This window comes from Natator depressus, chromosome 7 (genome assembly GCF_965152275.1).
Source record: "Natator depressus isolate rNatDep1 chromosome 7, rNatDep2.hap1, whole genome shotgun sequence".
NCBI lineage: Eukaryota > Metazoa > Chordata > Testudines > Cheloniidae > Natator > Natator depressus.
In genome coordinates this window covers 29,997,928-30,016,329 of record NC_134240.1, presented here as the reverse complement: position 1 = coordinate 30,016,329, position 18,402 = coordinate 29,997,928, and the positions used below count along the sequence as shown (strand labels likewise).

The 18,402-nt window shown below is 49.8% G+C and overlaps 1 protein-coding gene across 5 annotated transcripts in view; it reads left to right on the top strand.

The window, feature by feature from the left end:
* Positions 1-18,402, top strand: part of PC (pyruvate carboxylase) — a 230,986-nt gene that overhangs the window by 99,386 nt on the left and 113,198 nt on the right. For all 5 annotated transcript variants that reach the window (XM_074957840.1, XM_074957842.1, XM_074957841.1 and 2 more), the window contains 6 exons: positions 5,873-6,008; positions 6,490-6,674; positions 8,013-8,178; positions 8,667-8,812; positions 9,856-9,973; positions 10,293-10,444. In XM_074957840.1, the coding sequence (XP_074813941.1) occupies positions 5,873-6,008; positions 6,490-6,674; positions 8,013-8,178; positions 8,667-8,812; positions 9,856-9,973; positions 10,293-10,444 (903 nt within the window). The remainder of the gene's footprint in view (positions 1-5,872; positions 6,009-6,489; positions 6,675-8,012; positions 8,179-8,666; positions 8,813-9,855; positions 9,974-10,292; positions 10,445-18,402) is intronic.

Sequence of the window (18,402 nt, the reverse complement as noted above, 5' to 3'; positions counted from 1 at the left end):
ATGGGAGAAGCAAGATGGCAGGTGGAAGGACATGATTTGAGGGTGAGGTTATCCAAACAGGAAGGACTGGAAATGAATGCATCTCTCACTGTATTCTCAGCAGTGGGGCTGGGATGAATTTCAATCCCTGGTGCCCACATTTTTCTAAGCTCCGATGAGGTTAAAGTAGAGGGTGTCAAATAACAGATTTTTTTTTGTTAGTTAGCGATTCCAAAAATCAAGAAAATCGTGTTGGGTCGAACTGAGCACAACATTATCTGCAATTTTTGGCGAATTGAAAAGTTGAAAAAAAAATCATTTTGGGTTGAACAAAATGTTTTGTTTCCAGCTTTTAAAAAAAATGAAAGGGAAATTTCAAAGCAAAAAGTTGTTTCGAATCAAAAGATCAAAACTTCTCATTTTGAACAAGTACAGTTCGGTCTCTGCTGCACACATATGTCTATGCCCGAACACTGTGAAAAGCCTGCCTGAATTGGGCTAATCTCTTGTAACGTGTGTGTTCTTCACCACGTCCTGGGCACAGAAATTTGGGCCCTGTCTCCCATGCCTGAAAGAGCCAAGAGTAGCGATGTTTCACACGCTTTAAAAGGGCTTCTGGCAAATTCAGTCTGACGGGTGCAAACCCATTAGAGTCTCATGTCTGGCTCTTTACTGCAGTCGCAAGCACATGTAAATAGAAGCCAACTTTCAGGGATCTCGTGAGCCAGGCGCCAGAGTTGGTGAGCCTGCTGAATGGATGACGGAAGCAGGCTGCCTTGGAACAAATTACATGTTGCTTCATGGCTAAATCCCCATTCCTTAAGAGGCTAAGTCAGAGGCAATGAGGTCTGGTGGATAAGGCCACTGGGTTTGGACCCAGGACTCCTGGGTGCTAGTCCCTGCTCTGGGAGAGGAGTGGGGTCTAGTGATTAGAGCAGGGAAGGATTAGGACTGTTCTGAGCTCTGATCTTGGGCAAGTCACCCAGCTTTTGTCTATGTATATTGTAAGCTCTCTGAGGCAGGGACTGCCTCTGATGTCTGTGCAGCACCTAGCACAGTGGGGGCCCTGATCTCGGTCAGGGGTCTGTGCAGCGCCCGGAGCCCCTCATTGCGCTCTGTGCAGTGCCAGGCTTAATGAGGTTCCCCAGTCTTGGTCAGGGTCCAGGCAGTATCCAACCTAACTGGAAAGTGACTTGGGTGATAAGAAATAGCCAGCATGGATTTGTCAAGAACAAATCATGCCAAACTAGCTTAAGTTCCTTCTTTCATGGGTTTACTGGTCTAGTGCGGGGGAGGAGGGGGAGCAGTAGATGTAGTATGTTTTGATTTTAGTAAGGCTTTTGGCACAGTCCCACATTACAGTCACATAAGCAAACTAAGGAACTGTGGCTAGACATAGTTACTGTGAAGTGGGTGTTCAGCTGGTTGAAAGACCATACTCTCAGAGTAGTTATCAATGGGTCGCTGTCAAACTGGGAGGAGATATCTAGTGGGGTCCCTCGGGGATTATTCCTGGGTCTGGTTCTATTCAATGTTCTCATTGGTAACTCGGATACTGGAGTGCAGACTATGCTTATAAAATTTGCAGATGACACCAAGCTGGTAGGGGTTGCAAGCACTTTGGAGGACAGGATTAGATTTCAAAACAAATTGGAGAATTGGTCTGAAATCAACAGGATGAAATTCAGTAAAGATACCTGCAAAGCCCCTGCACTTAGGAAGGAAAAATGAAATGCTCAGCTACAAAATGGGGAATAACTGGCTAGGCAGCAATACTGCAGCAAAGGATCTGGGGGTGATAGTGGATCACCAATTGAATATGAGTCAACTATGTGATGGTGTTGTGAAAAAGCCGAATATCATTCTGGGGTATATTAACAGGAGTGTCGTACGTAAGACCTGGAAGGTAATTGTCCCTCGCTGCTCAGCACTGGGGAGGCCTCAGCTGGAGTACTGTGTGCAGTTCTGAGCTCCACACTTCAGGAAAGATGTGGATAAATTCGAGAGAGTCGAGGGGAGAGCACTAAAAATGAAAAAAGTTTAGAAGACAACCTGACCTATGAGGAAAGGTTACAAACTCTGGGCATATAGTCTTGAGAAAAGAGACTGAGGAGAGACTTGAAAGACTTCAGATATGTTGAGGGCTGCTATAGAGAGGACTGTGACCAGTTGTTCTCCATGTCCACTGAAGGAAGGACAAGAAGTCATGGGCTTAATCTGCAGCAATAGAGATTGAGGTCAGATATTAGGAAAAATTTTCTGACTCTAAGGGCAGTTAATCTCTGGAACAGGCTTCCAAGGGAGTTGTGTAATCCCCATCACTGGCGATTTTTAAGAAAAGCTGGACAAACACCTGCCAGGGAGGGTCGAGGTTTAGCTGGTCCTGCCTCAGCACAGGGGGCTGGATTTGATGGCCTCTCAAGCCCTACACTGCTATGATTCTGTGAGGTTAGTGGCTGAGCTGTAAATAGAACCCAGGCATCCTGACTCCCAGTTCTGAGTGTTATCCACAACAGTGCCTGTGTTTTGTGGGGCTTTTTAGTTGCAATTCTCTCTTGAAATACCAACCCGACATCCGTTTCTCTTTCTGAAATTCTCTTACGCTGGGTGAGGTTTATAAAAAGTGTTGGATCTGTGCAGAAAAACCAAAGTAGGAAAGCAGATCTAAGGGAGACAGAATTGTACACTGTGTTGCTCCTGGCATGCCTAAAGCCTGGAGCCGTGAAAATCTCGTTAAGAGAGGTTGGGAGGCATTTGCAATCACTTTCTACCCTCCTGACTCCCCAAGAAGCCAGGGGAAACCAGTACTGGGCTTTTCTTTTTATTTGTGTTTTGTACTTAATTAGAGGAAAGAGGGTGCTTTTTGCTATTTGGCTTCAGGAGATTAGGCGATTTGCTAACAAATTATTTCCATCACAGTTCGCTCCACGATGAAGCTGTCTCCTGGCCCACTGTGTGGCTCGGTGGAATGCTACCGGATGGGGGAAAGCAGTGACTCTGAAATGGACTGTGGATCATGGTGGTTATAATACTACTGACAATTCTGGTGATATTTCAGAGGTTCTTAGGCCAGAAGGGACTACTGATCAGCTAGTCAGACTTTCTGCATAACAGGCCATAGGCCTGGCCCTGAATTAATTCCCATTTGAACTAGAGCAGAGCTTTTAGAAAAACATCACAAGCTGATTTAAAAATGGCCAGTGATGGAGAATCCACCACATCCCCTGGTAAATTGTTCTTATGGTTAATTCTCACTGTGAAAAAAAAAAAGTGCACCTTATTATTCCATGTCCAAATTTGTCCAGCTTCAAATTCCAAATTCTCACTGGATCTTGTTAGACCTTTGCTAGACTGAAGAGCCCTCTTTTATCAAATATCTCTTCCTCCTGTAGGTACTTGTAGACTGTGATCAAGCCAACCCGTAACCTTCCTGGTGTGTTTTCTTAAATCCTGGAGGCATGTGAGCCTGTCAGTTTTTCATTTCCAAACAATTTCTGCCAGTTCAATTTAGGGAGAAAAATTGAAAATGGGACCCCTGAAGGCTAAATAAAAAGAACCGGATATTTATTCTTTTAAAAAATCTCATGCTTTTTAAGACGATCTCATGATTTTGAGGGGCCTGACTCATGATTAGGGCCCTACCAAATTCACGGTCCATTTTGGTCAATTTCACAGTCATACAATTTATTGGTCCTTTGGGTCAGGTGCCAGCCAGGTTTTTTTAACACTGTATACAGAAACCCTTCCCTTTATATTTATGGCAGCCCCCAGTTTAAGAAACGCTGGTCTCCCCCAGGAAATCTGTATAGTATAGGGTAAAAGCACACAAGAGACGAGATTTCACTGGGGAGACCAGATTTCACGGTCCGTGCTTTTCATGGCCGTGGATTTGGTAGGGCCCTCCTCATGATTTTTGAATGTTTGGGTTTGCAATGTTGGGACGCCTGCTGGCTGTGAGCTCCAGGCATGATGCGGGGGCTCACACAGTCACTACCTGTGCCTGGTAAAGTTTTCAGTTGGTGCAAAGCTCGGCGGAGGGGGAAGGAGGGTCAGTTGCACAAAGGGAGCTTGGCCGCTGGGAACCTAGGGTCATTTGAGCAAGGTGCGCTCGAATACAGCCTGAGGCAAGGGCGTACCTCCAGGCACAGGGCACATCAGGTGCATTACAGGACAGGGGCTGTACCCTGGAATTCAGGGGCTCCACAAAGGACTCGGTTCTGTAAACCAAATGACCGTGAGCTACTGCTGCAATGCGAGGGCTGCGATCTCATATGATCCTGGGGTGGATCAGCAGGGGTGGGGGTCGAGCAGGAGGGGGAAGTGGCGTCACCTCTGTATGCATCATCTGTGACTGCAATACTGCTTCCAGCTCTGGGGCGCGCACTTCGAATCATTGCAGAGAAAGAGCCACAAGAACAATCCAAGGGCAGGAAAACCTGCCTCCTAAGGAGAGGCTCATAACAATGCACCACATTGCCCTATGTGTTGCTGCAGAGAAGGGGGGATCAGTGCCTATCCCCTTCCAGGGAGTGGGGACCCTGGGTCACAGAGGGACAGCTCCCAGCCAGTTTCCCTAGACAGCCCCCCCAACCTGGAGCCAGCTCGGCGCCGGTGCCCCCTAAAGGGGAAAGGCCCCATGACCTATTTCCCAGTCCACACCCCTCTGAGCCAGCCAGTCCTCTGAGCCTGGGGCTGTATCAGAGATGGCACCCCCAGGGGGGGAAAGACCCCATATTCCATTCCCGACCCTGCATAGCCAGCCAGTCCCCTGCCATGGACCCGGATTGGAGCTGGTGCCCTCTCAAGGGGAAAGGCCCCATATCCCATTCCCCTCTACTCAGTTCTCTCTCACGCACCCAGTCCCTGACAATATTATCCAGGCCAAGCTGCCACTTTGCCTTTGCTGTGTTAGCGTCTCCTTTGTTCCACTTGTCTCATTTCCAAGGACCTGACTGGGGGGAGAAGCCAGCCCAGAGCCTGACGACACCTGAAAGCTAATTTTGGGCCCGGGGTATTATTGATTCTCGGCTGTAAAAATAAATCTGCTGCTAAATGCCTGGTGATTTTTTTACCACTTCCCTGTTTAACCGCAAGGCGCTTGCTAGCTGCAGACAGGTTCTTCGGGCTGCTGCACGAAGAGCCCTTTACAGCTGTTCGAGTTGAGAATGAAAGGGTCACGCGCTTTGTAGGCTGTGCTGGCCGGGTGCATGGCTGCCTTCCATTTCCCCCATGCTCCCTGGGTGCCACCCAACCATCTGCTTCTATTTCAGGCACTCCCTGCAACACCTCCCATCTGCCGGGGGTTCTGTGTGCCCCCCCCATTCTCCCTCCTCCCATACCAGGGGCCACCCTTCGCCCAGCGCTACAGGGGTCCCAATCTCAGTCAGGCTCTGCGCAGTACCCAGTACAAGGGAGTCCTTGATCTCTGGGTTTGTGCCGCTGACGGGGTCCCAGACTTGGTCGGGGTTGTGCAGTGCCTGGCACAGTGGAGGCCCTGATTTCAGTTGGGTCCTGCTGGAACACAAACAATAATCAAGATGAAATAGCATGAGGGTCACTCTGAATTCAGACTCATTCATCCTAGGGCAGAATTCACATCCATTCACCTCTAAGGCACTAGTCCCAGGGAGACATCCTCCTTGGCTGCAAATAGCCCTTTTGCCTCTGGTTAGGTGGGGATCTGGCTGCAGGAGGCCCTGGTTGGTCAGGCATCTGGCTTCAGGGAGCCCTTTCTCTGGTGTATTCGTACCCAATCACTGAAGCAGGGGGTTCTTCTCCCAAACCTTTCCCCGCTGTCCCTGGTGTCTGGGAGCCTTTGCAGAGGGGTGCCTGTTCCCTACACGTGCTGCCCTTTGCATCACCCTGACGTGTCCCCCTGCGTGTGTCTCCCCAGATGCTGCAGCTGTGTTTCGTGAGAGGGGGCCTCGGGTTCCTGCGTGCCAAGCACCTCTCCCTGATCCATGCCGCCTTCCAGAGCACCCAGCGGGTGGAGTACAAGCCCATCAAGAAAGTCATGGTGGCCAACAGAGGTAAGAGATGCACCCTGCCCCCGTTGCTGCCACCCCACCCCAGCAGTGGATCCCAGCAACTCCTCTGTGGCCATGCTGAGGCCCCATCCTGTCCCATGACCATGACACCCCACGACAGTGGCAGAGGGTGTTCCCTCCCAGAGAACCAAGGCTGGAAGCTGCCCCCCTCCCATACTGATTCCAGCAGCCTTGGGTCAGGGAGCTGAGCCCCTCCTGCCCTACACTGAGTTTCCTTAGGGTGGGGTTAGTACGGCCCCCCAGAGCAGTGGGGCTGGGAGCAAACACTCCATTGAGATGCCCTGGGTCAGCTTCCCCCTGGGAGTGATCAGCTCAGGCATCGTTGACGTGCCAGTCACACTTGGGCAGCTTCTCACTGGCAGCATGATTGGCTCAGGCTCTCTGCAGACTCAGGCAGCCGGTTACACTCCTTTGCCTCCATGCACAAACCCCTGTGGGTCACTCTTTGGTGTGTGTGTTGCAGGGGAAATTGCCATCCGGGTGTTCCGAGCCTGCACCGAGCTGGGGATCCGGACGGTGGCCGTCTATTCCGAGCAGGACACAGGGCACATGCACAGACAGAAGGCGGATGAGGCTTATCTCATTGGGAAGGGATTGCCCCCAGTCCAGGCGTATTTGCACATTCCTGACATCATCAAAGTAGCCAAGGTATGAGAGGAACGTGAGGGGCAGGGGTTACAATTCATAGAATCATAGAATATCAGGGTTGGAAGGGACCTCAGGAGGTCATCTAGTCCAACCCCCTGCTCAAAGCAGGACCAATCCCCAATTTTTGCCCCAGATCCCAAATGGCCCCCTCAAGGATTGAGCTCACAACCCTGGGTTTAGCAGGCCAATGCTCAAACCAGTGAGCTATCCCTCCCCCCCAAAGCAAAGGGACCGACGAGGATGGGATTCATAATTAATATTATGTGTAATCATGAACAATCATATTAGGGCTGTCAAATTATTAAAAATTAATTGCAATTAATCGGGAGATTAAAAAGGATCACAATTGTAGTCTTAATCGCACAGCTACACAATAATAGACTCCCAATTGAAATTTCTTATAAATCTGTTAGGATGTTTTCCTACATTTCCAAATATATTGATTTCAGTTACAACACAGAATACGCAGTGTACGGTGCTCACTTTTTATTATTAGTTTGGATTACAAATATTTGCACTGTAAAAAAGATAAACAAAAGAAACAGACTTCAGTTCACCTCAGACAAGTACTGCAGTGCAATCTCGATGGTGAAAGTGCGACTGACAATGTAGATTTCTTTTACCTATATATGTAATTATTGTATAACACAATTGTTATATTGTTGTATGTTGATTAATTACTAATAATATAAACAATGTTAAACTTTAGAGCCTACAAATCCACTCCGTCCTACTTCTGTTCAGCCAGTCACTAAGACAAATAGTGTGTTTACATTTACGGGACTTAATGCTGCCCGCTTCTTATCTACAATGTCACCAGAAAGTGAGAACAGGCGTTCGCATGGCACTGCTGTAATAGAAAGTGAGCGCTGTACACTTTGTACTCTGTGTTGTAATTGAAATCAATGTGTTTGAAAATATAGAAAAACATGCAAAAATATTTATAATAAATTGCAGTTGGTATTCTGTTATTGTTTAACAGTGCGATTAAAACTGTGATTAACTGTGACTATTTTTTATGTAGCTAATTTGTTTTCCATTAATCGCTTGAGTTAACTGCTATTAATTGACAGCCCTAATTATGATTAATAATTACACATTAGATTGGCTTGAGGTTGGGCTGGGAGTTCTGTTTCTGACTCTGGGAAGGGAGTGGGGTCTGGTAGATTACAGCACAGGGTGCCAGGACTCCTGAGTTCTATTCCTGTCTCTGACATTCAATTGGCCGCACTCCGTGCCTCAGTTTCCCTAATCTTCTGGGCACTTGAAGGCCTGTGGATTTTAAAGAGCCAATGTGCCATTTTTCTAATGCCTCTCCCACTGTGTCTGTGTCCCTAGGAGAATGAAGTGGATGCTGTGCACCCCGGCTACGGCTTCCTGTCTGAGCGCTCGGACTTCGCCCAGGCTTGCAGTGATGCTGGTATACGCTTCATCGGCCCCAGCCCAGAGGTGGTACGCAAGATGGGTGACAAGGTGGAAGCCCGCGCCATCGCCATTGCTTCAGGTAGGGGGTGCTCTCCCCTCGCAGCCAGTGCTGGCCCCAGTGTGGTACTAGGGGCTGCTGTGCTGCAGGGCATGGGGTGGGGAGAGCAGTATGGGGTGCATTTCCATGCAGGCAGGGCTGACCCCTGAGTGGCACTAGGGGGCGCTGTGTTGCTGGAAGTGCTGCATCTTAGATGGCTCTGCCCATGACTCACTGTGTAGGCTGGGGCAAGCCACTCTCATTAAATTTATTACAGTAGTGCCTAGATTGCCCAACTGAGATAAGGACCCGGTCATGTTGGGCACTGTGTAGACCCCACCTGAAAGCAGGGCCTCTGTTGTACCAGGTGCTGTACAGACACACTGCGAGAGGCAGTCCCTGCCCTGAAAAGCTCATGCTCTAATTAGACAAAGGGTGGAAGGGGAAACTGAGGCACTGAGTGGGGATGGGATTTGCCCAAGGTCAGTGGCGAAGCTGGGAATGACATGCCTGTATCTGCTCTCTCCTAGGGGTCCCTGTGGTGCCGGGCACTGACTCCCCAATATCATCTCTTAGTGAGGCCCATGAGTTCTCCAACAAGTATGGCTTCCCTATCATCTTCAAAGCTGCGTATGGCGGAGGTGGACGGGGCATGAGGGTCGTGCGCAGCTATGAGGTACCATTGATTCCAGAGCAAAGACACACCTGCCCTTAATACCATTCTGGCTTCGTGGCCTCAGCTTCTGGGGCTGAGAGCATCAGTGGCATCTGCAGCTTCTGCTCCTGTGGCTGGTGCAGTTGCAGCTACTCTGATTGGCTGGCGTGTTGATGGGGCGAGAGCCTTCTCCTATGCGTCCCATGTGAAAACCTCCCAGCCACAGTGCTGGCTTCCTGTGTCCCTGTGCCAAACCGTCTCCCATGTATCATCTCTCATCTCTGCACCCCCTTGCCAGAGGACAGCTACATCTCTTTAATTTCCCCTCCTGGAGGTCGCTGGGTGGCGAAAACAGATGTGGTATCTTAGTGTGGTTTCAAGACAAACCTTTTATTGGGAATGGAAACTATATACAGAAATATGATCAAAAAAGTCCTGCTACTCTCAGGCTGCAGCCTGTGCTAGCCCTGCGCTGGGCTGCTTTGTCTCTGCTCCCAGTCTGAAGCGAGCCCCAGGAAACCCCGAGGCTGCATGAAGAGTGTACAGGAAGTGTGACATCTCTACACTGCCTGGAGGACGCACTCTATAGCACAGCAGAGAGAGAGGTGCCCTAATTTTACCCTTTGCTCCAAAGTGGATGGTAGCAGGGACTGAAGGGACCTTACCTTTATAGTGGCAGCATGGGTGCTGGAGTGGGAGGCAGGATGCCTGGGTTCTATCCCTGGCTCTGGTGTGGAGCTTGGGCAGGTCCCTTTCCTTCTTGGGCAGTTTCCCCTCTCACCCTGTGTCTTTTTAGACTCTGAACTTTTCAGGGCAAGGACTGTCTCTGTGCAACTCAAGGGACAATGGGAACCCCAACCTCATAATTTGCCAAAGATCACCAGTAAGTCAGTGGGAAAACTGGGAATAGAACCCAGACTCCCAGCCACTTATACTCCAGCGGCCCAGCCCACCAGACCTGAGTCCTCTCCCAGAGCTGAGAATAGAACCCAGGAGTCCTGAGTCCTAGTCAAATGCTCTGTTCATAGTCCTGAGTCAATCTCTCACCTATCTGCCCCCTACAGGAGCTGGAGGAGAATTACACCCGGGCATTCTCGGAGGCGCTGGCTGCTTTTGGGAACGGGGCTCTCTTTGTGGAGAAGTTCATTGAGAAGCCAAGACACATTGAGGTCCAGATTCTGGGTGAGCCCTAATATCCCTCTGCTTCCCTGATCCAGCCCAGGGTGAACTGGCTGACTTAGGGGGGCAGGGAATGAGACACGGCGTCTTTCCTCTCTAGGGGGCACCAGCTCTGATCCAGCCCCAGGGCAGGGGGACTGGCGGGCTCACAGGGGCAGGGAATGAAACCAGGGCCTTTCCCCTCTAAGGGGCGCTGGCTCTGATCCAGCAACACAGTTCGGGGACACTGGCTGGGTGTTGCCTGCCTGGAGTCTCTTCTACACGTGACCCAGGGTACCCAGTCCCTGGAAGGGAATCAGCATTGACTTTCCCTTCTCTGCAGGGGACAAGTATGGGAATGTGGTGCACCTTTACGAGAGGGACTGCTCCATCCAGAGGCGGCACCAAAAGGTTGTGGAGATTGCCCCGGCGGCTCACCTCGACTCCCAGCTCCGTACCAAACTCACCAATGATGCCGTCAGACTGGCCAAGCAGGTACGAGCCACCCTGGAGATCCTGGGGCTGGGAGAGCAGGGGATTGCAGGTTGGGATAGAGGGGTACTGGAAGAGCTGTGTGTGTGTGGCGCCCAGTGCTGGGATAGCACAGGGCTGTGGATGGGAACTAGGGGAAGGGTGGTTGTGGCTTAATTGTTTCTTAGGAGCCTTCGAGGTGCTAGAAGCTGGGAATGGGCGACAGAGATGATCCCCTGTTCTGTTCGTTCCCTCTGGGGCACGTGGCATTGGCCGCTGTCGGAAGACAGGATACGGGGCTAGATGGACCTTTGGTCTGACCCAGTACAGCCATTCTTATGTTAACTGTCTGGTATCATCTGTTCCACCACTGATCCTTTTTGAAGTATAAAATTGTTTCCTTTCTATCTCAAAACATTAGCTTTCTTCGGGAGGGGGGTGTAATCCAGTAACTAGGACATTGGGCTGGGAGCCAACACTTCTGGGTTCAGCTCTGGGAGGGGAGTGGGGCATGGGGGTTAGAGCAAAAGTGGATGGGCATCAGGACTTTGTACCTCAGTTTCCCCATAAAGTCACCGTAAGAGCTGAGAATAGTCCTGATTCCCAGCCCCCTTGCTCTGAGCACTAGACCCCACTCTCCTCCCGGAACCAGGAATAGAACCTAGGAGTGCTGACTTCTAGGCTTTCCCTCTGCGTTAACCCATTAGACCCCACTCCCCCACAGAGCCAGGAATAGAACCCAGGAGTCTGCAAAGCTATCTCGTTATCCACTGTCATAGCCCTCCTCAAAACTCTCCTTTGCTGTGATGCCGACAAAAAACGTGCCAGTGGTCAGGCTGTTGGTGTGCTGAGCCCGCTGCCCATCGTGCTGCCCATGACCGTCTCACGGTTTACTTGTACTTGCCCATCTGGCTCCATCCATCTCTTGTCTCTTGCCTTATCCTCAGGCTGGAAGCCCAGGGGGCAGAAACCCTCTTTTTGTTCTGTGCATTTAGCACACTGGGGTCTTGGTTCATGACTAGGGCCCCCAGGGCTACTGCAATACAAATGGTAAATATCAATAACCCTGACCCCCCAGCTCAGTGCTCTTGTCCATTAGACCACGGTGTCTCGAACCGTCCCATGCTGACAGCTCTCTGAATTCGGGAACCCATGTTGTGGGAGGGGAGCCCATCTGTCCATCTCTGTCACCCACGTTCGGTAGCCGAGTCCTTTGCAGACGCACTGGAGATGGAGTAGCTGAATCCGATGGGCGTTAAGAATGATGCATCTTGACAGAGCCAGGGCCCACTGTATGTCTTAATTGGCAGGCGTTCATTCCCAGAACACCTGATCTTGGTTGTGGGGACTTGATGGCTCAACTTGCCAGCCTGATTGCATCCTGCCTGGCTACGGTGTGTGGCCAGGAATCCTTTTCATTATTAGGTGTATTACGGTAGCGTCTAGAGGACCTGACTGAGATCAGGACCCCATTGTGCCAGGCACTGCACAGACCCCGACTGGGATAGGGGTCACCGTTGTGCTGAGTGCTGCACAAACACTGGCTGACATCGGGGCCCCTTAGTGCCAGGCACTGTGCAGACACAGAGTGACAGCTCCTGCCCCAAAGAGCTTGCAGTGTAAATAGTAAAATAAGGAGGGGAAACTGAGGCAGTGAGTGGGGAAGGGACTAGCCTAGCCCAATGTCAGGGGTCTCCACATGCTACCATAATACATATAATAGCACTACAGCTCTGATTTCCTCCTGCAGGAGGTGGTGGTGGAATGTCGAAACTTAAATCCACTGGCTCTGCTGTATGGGAACACACCTCTTGAATCCCTGTCTGCTGAGAACCCCACTGGGATGCTCCTCGGCTCTGCAGTTTAGTAAAGCATCACTGCAGCTCTGAGCCAGACGGACTGCAGTGGGGAACTGGGGTAATAATGGAATCTGTCAGCTGCCCCCAGCAGAGCAGTGAGCTCTGAGTGTGTGTGCATGTATGAGATGTTGCCCCCTGCTGGAGATAATGAGACTGGTGTGAGTGTGTGTGTATAGTTTGGATTTCCCTTTGTGCATGTGTGCCAACTTATGTGTGTGTGTGTGCACACAGATTGGACTTCCCAGTGTGCGTATGTTAAATGTGAACCTTATCCAAGCATCAGGACTCCTGGGTTCTATTCCCAGCTGTAGGAAGGGAGTGGGGTCTAATGGGTTAAAGTAGAAGGGGCTGGGAGTCAGAACTCCAGGGTTCTCTCCTTAGATCTGGGAGGGGAATGGAGTCTAGTAGTTAGAGCACTGGGGGGGCAGGGAGCCCAGACCCCCAGGTTTTTTTCCTGGATCAGGAAGGGGAGTAGAGCCTAGGGGTTAGAGCAGGGGGCAGATTTCAGCAGCTGGATAGGGTGTGTTGAGGTTGAGGGTGCCTTGTGTCTAAAAGGAGACAGGCGCAGGTTGAGGCTTCATATTCATCTTCATATTCATCTTCATCTGGTGAATCATATTCAGATTTCTGCGAGGTTGGGGTCTTCGTCCCAACCAGCAGCATGAGATGGGGTAGGGGTATCTCGCAGATTCTGTCCTAGCAGTCGTAATGGGTGGCATCCAGACTGCAGCAAGGGAAACTGGGAGTTAAGATCGGTCCCATCCAGAGCAGTGGGCTTGGGGGTTAACACCCCTTGGGATGCCCAGGACCAGTTCCTCCTTCTCAGGACGTTCAGCTCAAGCTCCCTGCAGACCCAGGCAGGTGTCTTCACAAAAGAGATAAAAGATCAGGATGAAATTTTGAATCACAACACGGTTTCAGCACAAAATGTCCTTTTTGTCCAAAATGAACATTTCATAAAGTCACAGATTCCAAGGCAATCGGGGGCCATTGTGATCATAGTCTGACCTTTTGTAGAGAACACAGGCCAGAGAACTGCCCCAAAATAATTCCTAGAGCAGATCTTTTTTTTGAAAAAACATCTGATCTTGATTAAAAAATTGTCAATGATGGAAAATCCACCCCAGCCCTTGATAAGTTTTTCCAATGGTTAATGACTCTCACTGTTAAAAATTGACACTTTATTTCCAGTCTGAATTTGTCTAGCTTCAACTTCCAGCCATTGAGTTGTGTTAGATCTTTGGCGGCTAGACTGAGAAACCCATTATCTAATATCTTTTCCCCATGGAAGTACTTACAGGCTGGGATCAAGTCATCCCTCAACCTTCTCTTTGTTAGCTAAAAAGCTTGAATTCTTTGAGTCTCTCACTATGAGGCAAGTTCTCTAATCCTTTAATCATTCACATGGCTCTTCTCTGAGCCCTCTCCGATTTATCCACATCCTTCTTGAATTGTGGGTACCTGAGCTGGACACAGGATTCCAACAGACTTTGCACCACTGCCAAATACAGAGGCAAAATAACCTCTCTAATCCTGCTCGAGATCGCTCTGCTTATGCATCCAAGGATCTCACTAGCTCTTATGGCCACAACGTTGCACCGGGAGCTCATGTTCAGCTGATTCTGCACCACGACCCCCAAATCTTTTGCAGAGTCACTGCTTCCCAGGAGAGAGTCCCCCATCCTGTATGTATGGCCTAGATTCTTTGATCCTAGATATATACATTTGACGTTTAGCCATATTAAAACGCATATTGTTTGCTTGTGCCTGGCTTACCAAGTGATCCAGATCACTCTGTATCAGTGACCTGCATTCTTTCTTATTTACCACTCCCCCATTTTTGTGTCATCTGCAAACTTGATCAGTTTGATGATTTTGTTTTCTTCCAGGTTGTCAATAAAAATATTAAATACCGTAGGGCCAAGAACCGATCCCTGTGGGACTTCACTAGAAACACGCCTGTTTGATGACGGTTCCCTGTTTACAATTACATTTTTAGACCAATCAGTTAGCCAGCTATTAATCCATTTAATGTGGGCCATGTTCATGCTATATCTTCCTAGTTTTTTAATCACAGTGTTGTGTGGTACCAAGTCAAATGCCTTACAGAAGTCTGAGTGTATTACATCAGCACTCTTACCTTTATTAAGGAAACTTGTAATTTCATCATAAAAAGGTATCGTTCATTTGACGGATCTGTTTTCGATAAACCCCTGTTGATTGGCATTAATTACATCTCCGTCCTTTAATTCTTTATTAATCAAGTCCCGTATCAGCCATTCCATTATCTTGCCCGGGATCGATGTCAGACTGACAGGCCTGTCATTACCTGGGTCATCCCATTTACCCTTTTTATATATTGGCACAACATTAGCTTTCTTCCAGCCTTCTGGAACTTCCCCACTGTTCCAAGACTTATTGAAAATCAACATTAATGGTCCAGTGGGCACCTGAGTCAGTTTCTGTTGAAATCTTCTGGCGTTTGTCAAAAAGCTAGAAAGGGAAAGTGTTCAGGCCTGGAGCAGGTCCCATGATGCTAGGCTCTGTACAAACCCTGAACAAAATCCAGACAAATCACTCTGGCGAACAGGAGATGCCAGGTGCTCATAGCAATGCAGGAGGACAGTCGAAGTAATAGGGAAGTGAGCTGTAGCTCACGAAAGCTTATGCTCAAATAAATTTGTTAGTCTCTAAGGTGCCACAAGCAAAATCTTAGCACTTTTGGGTTCAGTTTTATCATTTTGATATTTCAGTGTATTTGGTTTATACTAACAGCAACAACCGCCAGTTCTTCACTACAGCTTTTAGTCCCATGATCTCAAAGCACTTTACAAGGGAGGCCAGTGGTGTTATATCCATTTTACAGATGGGGAAACTGAGGCACAGGGAGGGGACATGACCTGCTCAAGGTCATTCAGCAGTCCCGTGGCAGAGCTGGACATAGAACCTACAAGTCCTGAGTCCCAAGCCAGTGCTTTAGCCACTAGGCAACACTGCCTGGTTTTTTGGACTTTGCTAATTCATTTAATTCATTTTAATTTTAATTTTTAATTTAGGATTTAATTCTAATTTAATGTTAATTTTAAAATTATATTTATGCATATTATATTTTATATTATGTCATATATTGATATATAGTACATTTAATAATGCCTAATATATACTATTTCATATTTTGATATCATCTAAGAGCAAAAATGAAATGAAATGATAAACTGGAAATTGATTGATTTGATGGCCTCAAGTCCAAATGTTCCAGGATTTTCGTTCTGTGGGAAATTTTGAAAATTCGCCTCAGAACAAACAAATAAATTGTGGAATTCCCCATAAAGTGGAAATTCTGGTTCCCGAAAAATTCCAGGCCACCTCTAGTGATATGCCACATGATCAGCTTTGGTAGAATTTGGCTAGGGGGGAGGGGTGTGCAGAAAGTCTGGGAGTCAGGACTCCTGGGTTCTAGTCCCAGCTCTGGGAGAGGAGTGGAGTCTAGTGGTTAGAGCCGGGGGGGCTGAGATTCAGGACTCCTGGGTTCTAGTCCCAGCTCTGGGAGGGGAGTGCGGTCTAGTGGTTAGAGCGGGGGGGGCTGAGAGTCAGGACTCGTGGGTTCTAGTCCCAGCTCTGGGAGCGGAGTGGGGTCTAGTGGTTGGAGCAGGGGGGATGAGAGTCAGGACTGATGGTTTTATTCCCATCTCTGGGAGGGGAGTGGGAGCTAATGATTAGAGTGGAGGGTGGAGCTCAGGAGACAGGACTCCTGGGTTCTACCCTTAGCTCTGCTGTGTTTTTTGGGAACGTGAGCTGTCAGAAGGAGCACAGGGCTCCAGTGCTGGGAGAAGTGATTTGTGCTGATGCTGCGGAGCGCGTTGTGACAGCCTGCTCTGAGTGGTGACATTAGCAGCTGTTGTCTAAGCATGTCCCTTCCCCTTCTGCACTGGGTCCCCATTGTTCCTCTGTGAAGTGAGTAATTACCAGACTTCCTAAGAACTCAGTGCACCTCCCACTCGCTGATGGCGTGACAAGTTGGGGCAGCAGCTGTTGAAATAGACACCCCCAGTATGAAACATTCATGGACAGCCAGAACTCCTTCTATTCCTGGCTCTGGGAAGGCAATGGGGTCTAGTAGTTAGAGTAGGGGGGTGGGACCAGGAGGCCTGGTTTCTATCCCAGCTCCGGTGGGTGATGGAATCTCGTGGGTAGAGCAAGGGTGGCTGGGAGTCAGGATTCCGGCTTCTATCCCCATCTCTGGGAGGGGAGTAGGTCTAATTGTCAGAGCAGGGGGGCTGGGAGTCAGGACTCCTGGGTCTTATTCCCAAGTCTGGGAGGGGAGAGGGCTCTCGTGGCTGATCAGAATGTCCCCTTCGGGATTTACAGTCCTGCCACATGACTTTGGAAGGCAGGCAGCTGTGAAATGCACCGTGGGAGCATCAGTATAAGCCTCACTCCTGAAATTACCAGTGCCACCTCCATCTCTTAATATGAAAAGACAAAGCCAGCGGCGGAGCTGCTGATGGGTTTAATTGTCTCCCCTTCCAGATGCCTGCTCTTTCTTGGCATCTGGACCTGCACAAGACTCCTTGGAAACCTCGTGGCAACCAATCCGTGATCCACTTTAAGCCATGAGTTCGGCGGGCTGGGAGTCAGGACTCGTGGGGTCTATTCTCAGCTCAGGGGGTGAGGGGCGCGGAGTCTAGTGGTTAGAGCAGTGGGGCTGGGAGTCAGGACTGCTGGGGTCCATTTCCAGCTCAGGTGGTAAGGGGCACGAGGTCTAGTGGTTAGAGCAGTGGGCCTGGGAGTCAGGACTGCTGGGGTCTATTCCCAGCTCAGGTAGTGAGGGGCGCGGGGTCTAGAGGTTAGAGCAGTGGGGCTGGGAGTCAGGACTGCTGGGGTCTATTCCCAGCTCAGGGGGTGAGGGGCGTGGGGTCTAGTGGTTAGAGCAGTGGGGCTGGGAGTCAGGACTGCTGGGGTCTATTCCCAGCTCAGGTGGTGAGGGGCGCGGGGTCTAGTGGTTAGAGCAATGGGGCTGGGAGTCAGGACTCGTGGGGTCTATTCCCAGCTCAGGTGGTGAGGGGCGTGGGGTCTAGTGGCTAGAAGACATAAAAAAGCAGATTTTTCCCTGTTATTCTGCGTCTCATCAAGATCCCAAGTGTCATTTCCTGTTTGCGCTCTCCCCACTCCCATCTAATTGAAGTAGGCAGCAAATGCCCCTAGTGGGCCACTGGAGCTTCCAAGCCTCCCGGCACGTGCCCCCACTCCCTCTTGGCATAGCTATATGCGTGCCTCCTGCCTCATAAATGCAGATGCAGTTGCTCGGCAGGATGCCTGGCACTAGGGGGCAGCGTTCGCCCAGCAGATGCACACATTCTGTGGGTTCCATGCATCTCTGCCTGGGAGTGATGCATCTGAGCTACATCCAAAGCCCTGCTGGGTTATTTTCCTTCAGGGACAATGAATCGCAAATGACAGGATAAAATAACAGGCAGGGAATCAGGACTTATGAGTTCACGCTCCTGCTCTGTAAACGAGCTCCTAGTTGTTATGGCCACAACAAACTAACGGAGCCACTTGGAACGCGGTGGATTGAGGTTACTAAGAGCACTAAAGATGCCTGTCAATAATGGGCTCTGCACTGATCCTGAGGGGGATCAGGGGCCTCATTGTGGCAGGTGCTGCACAGACCCTGAGTGAGATTGGGGCCCGATTGGGCTGGGCACTGCACAGACATGAATCAGGATCAGGGCCCCCATTGTGCTGGGTGCTGCACAGACCTGGACGGTGATCAGGGTGTAGCCAATGGAGGCTACAGGGGCCTTCACTGTGCCCAGCACAGCGCAGCTACAATCTCAGATGAGGCCTCTAAATTACACCAGACAGAGGGCTGAGCAGCCCCTGGCCTGTGTGGCATCATTGCCCTGGGCACAGAACACGCTTGGCGTAATCGGCTGAGAACTGTCTTTCCTGGCTAATGGGTTCTTCTTTGCAGCTTGATTAAAGCCCCCAAGACAAATGGCTGCTTACCCTGATTTCCCTTTGCCTCTCAGACTCCTTCACGATCAGGGCTCTGAAAACAGGCTTCTATTTATTCATCATGTTTAGCTTTTCAGCCAGTTCCATCTAGTTCAGCCTCAT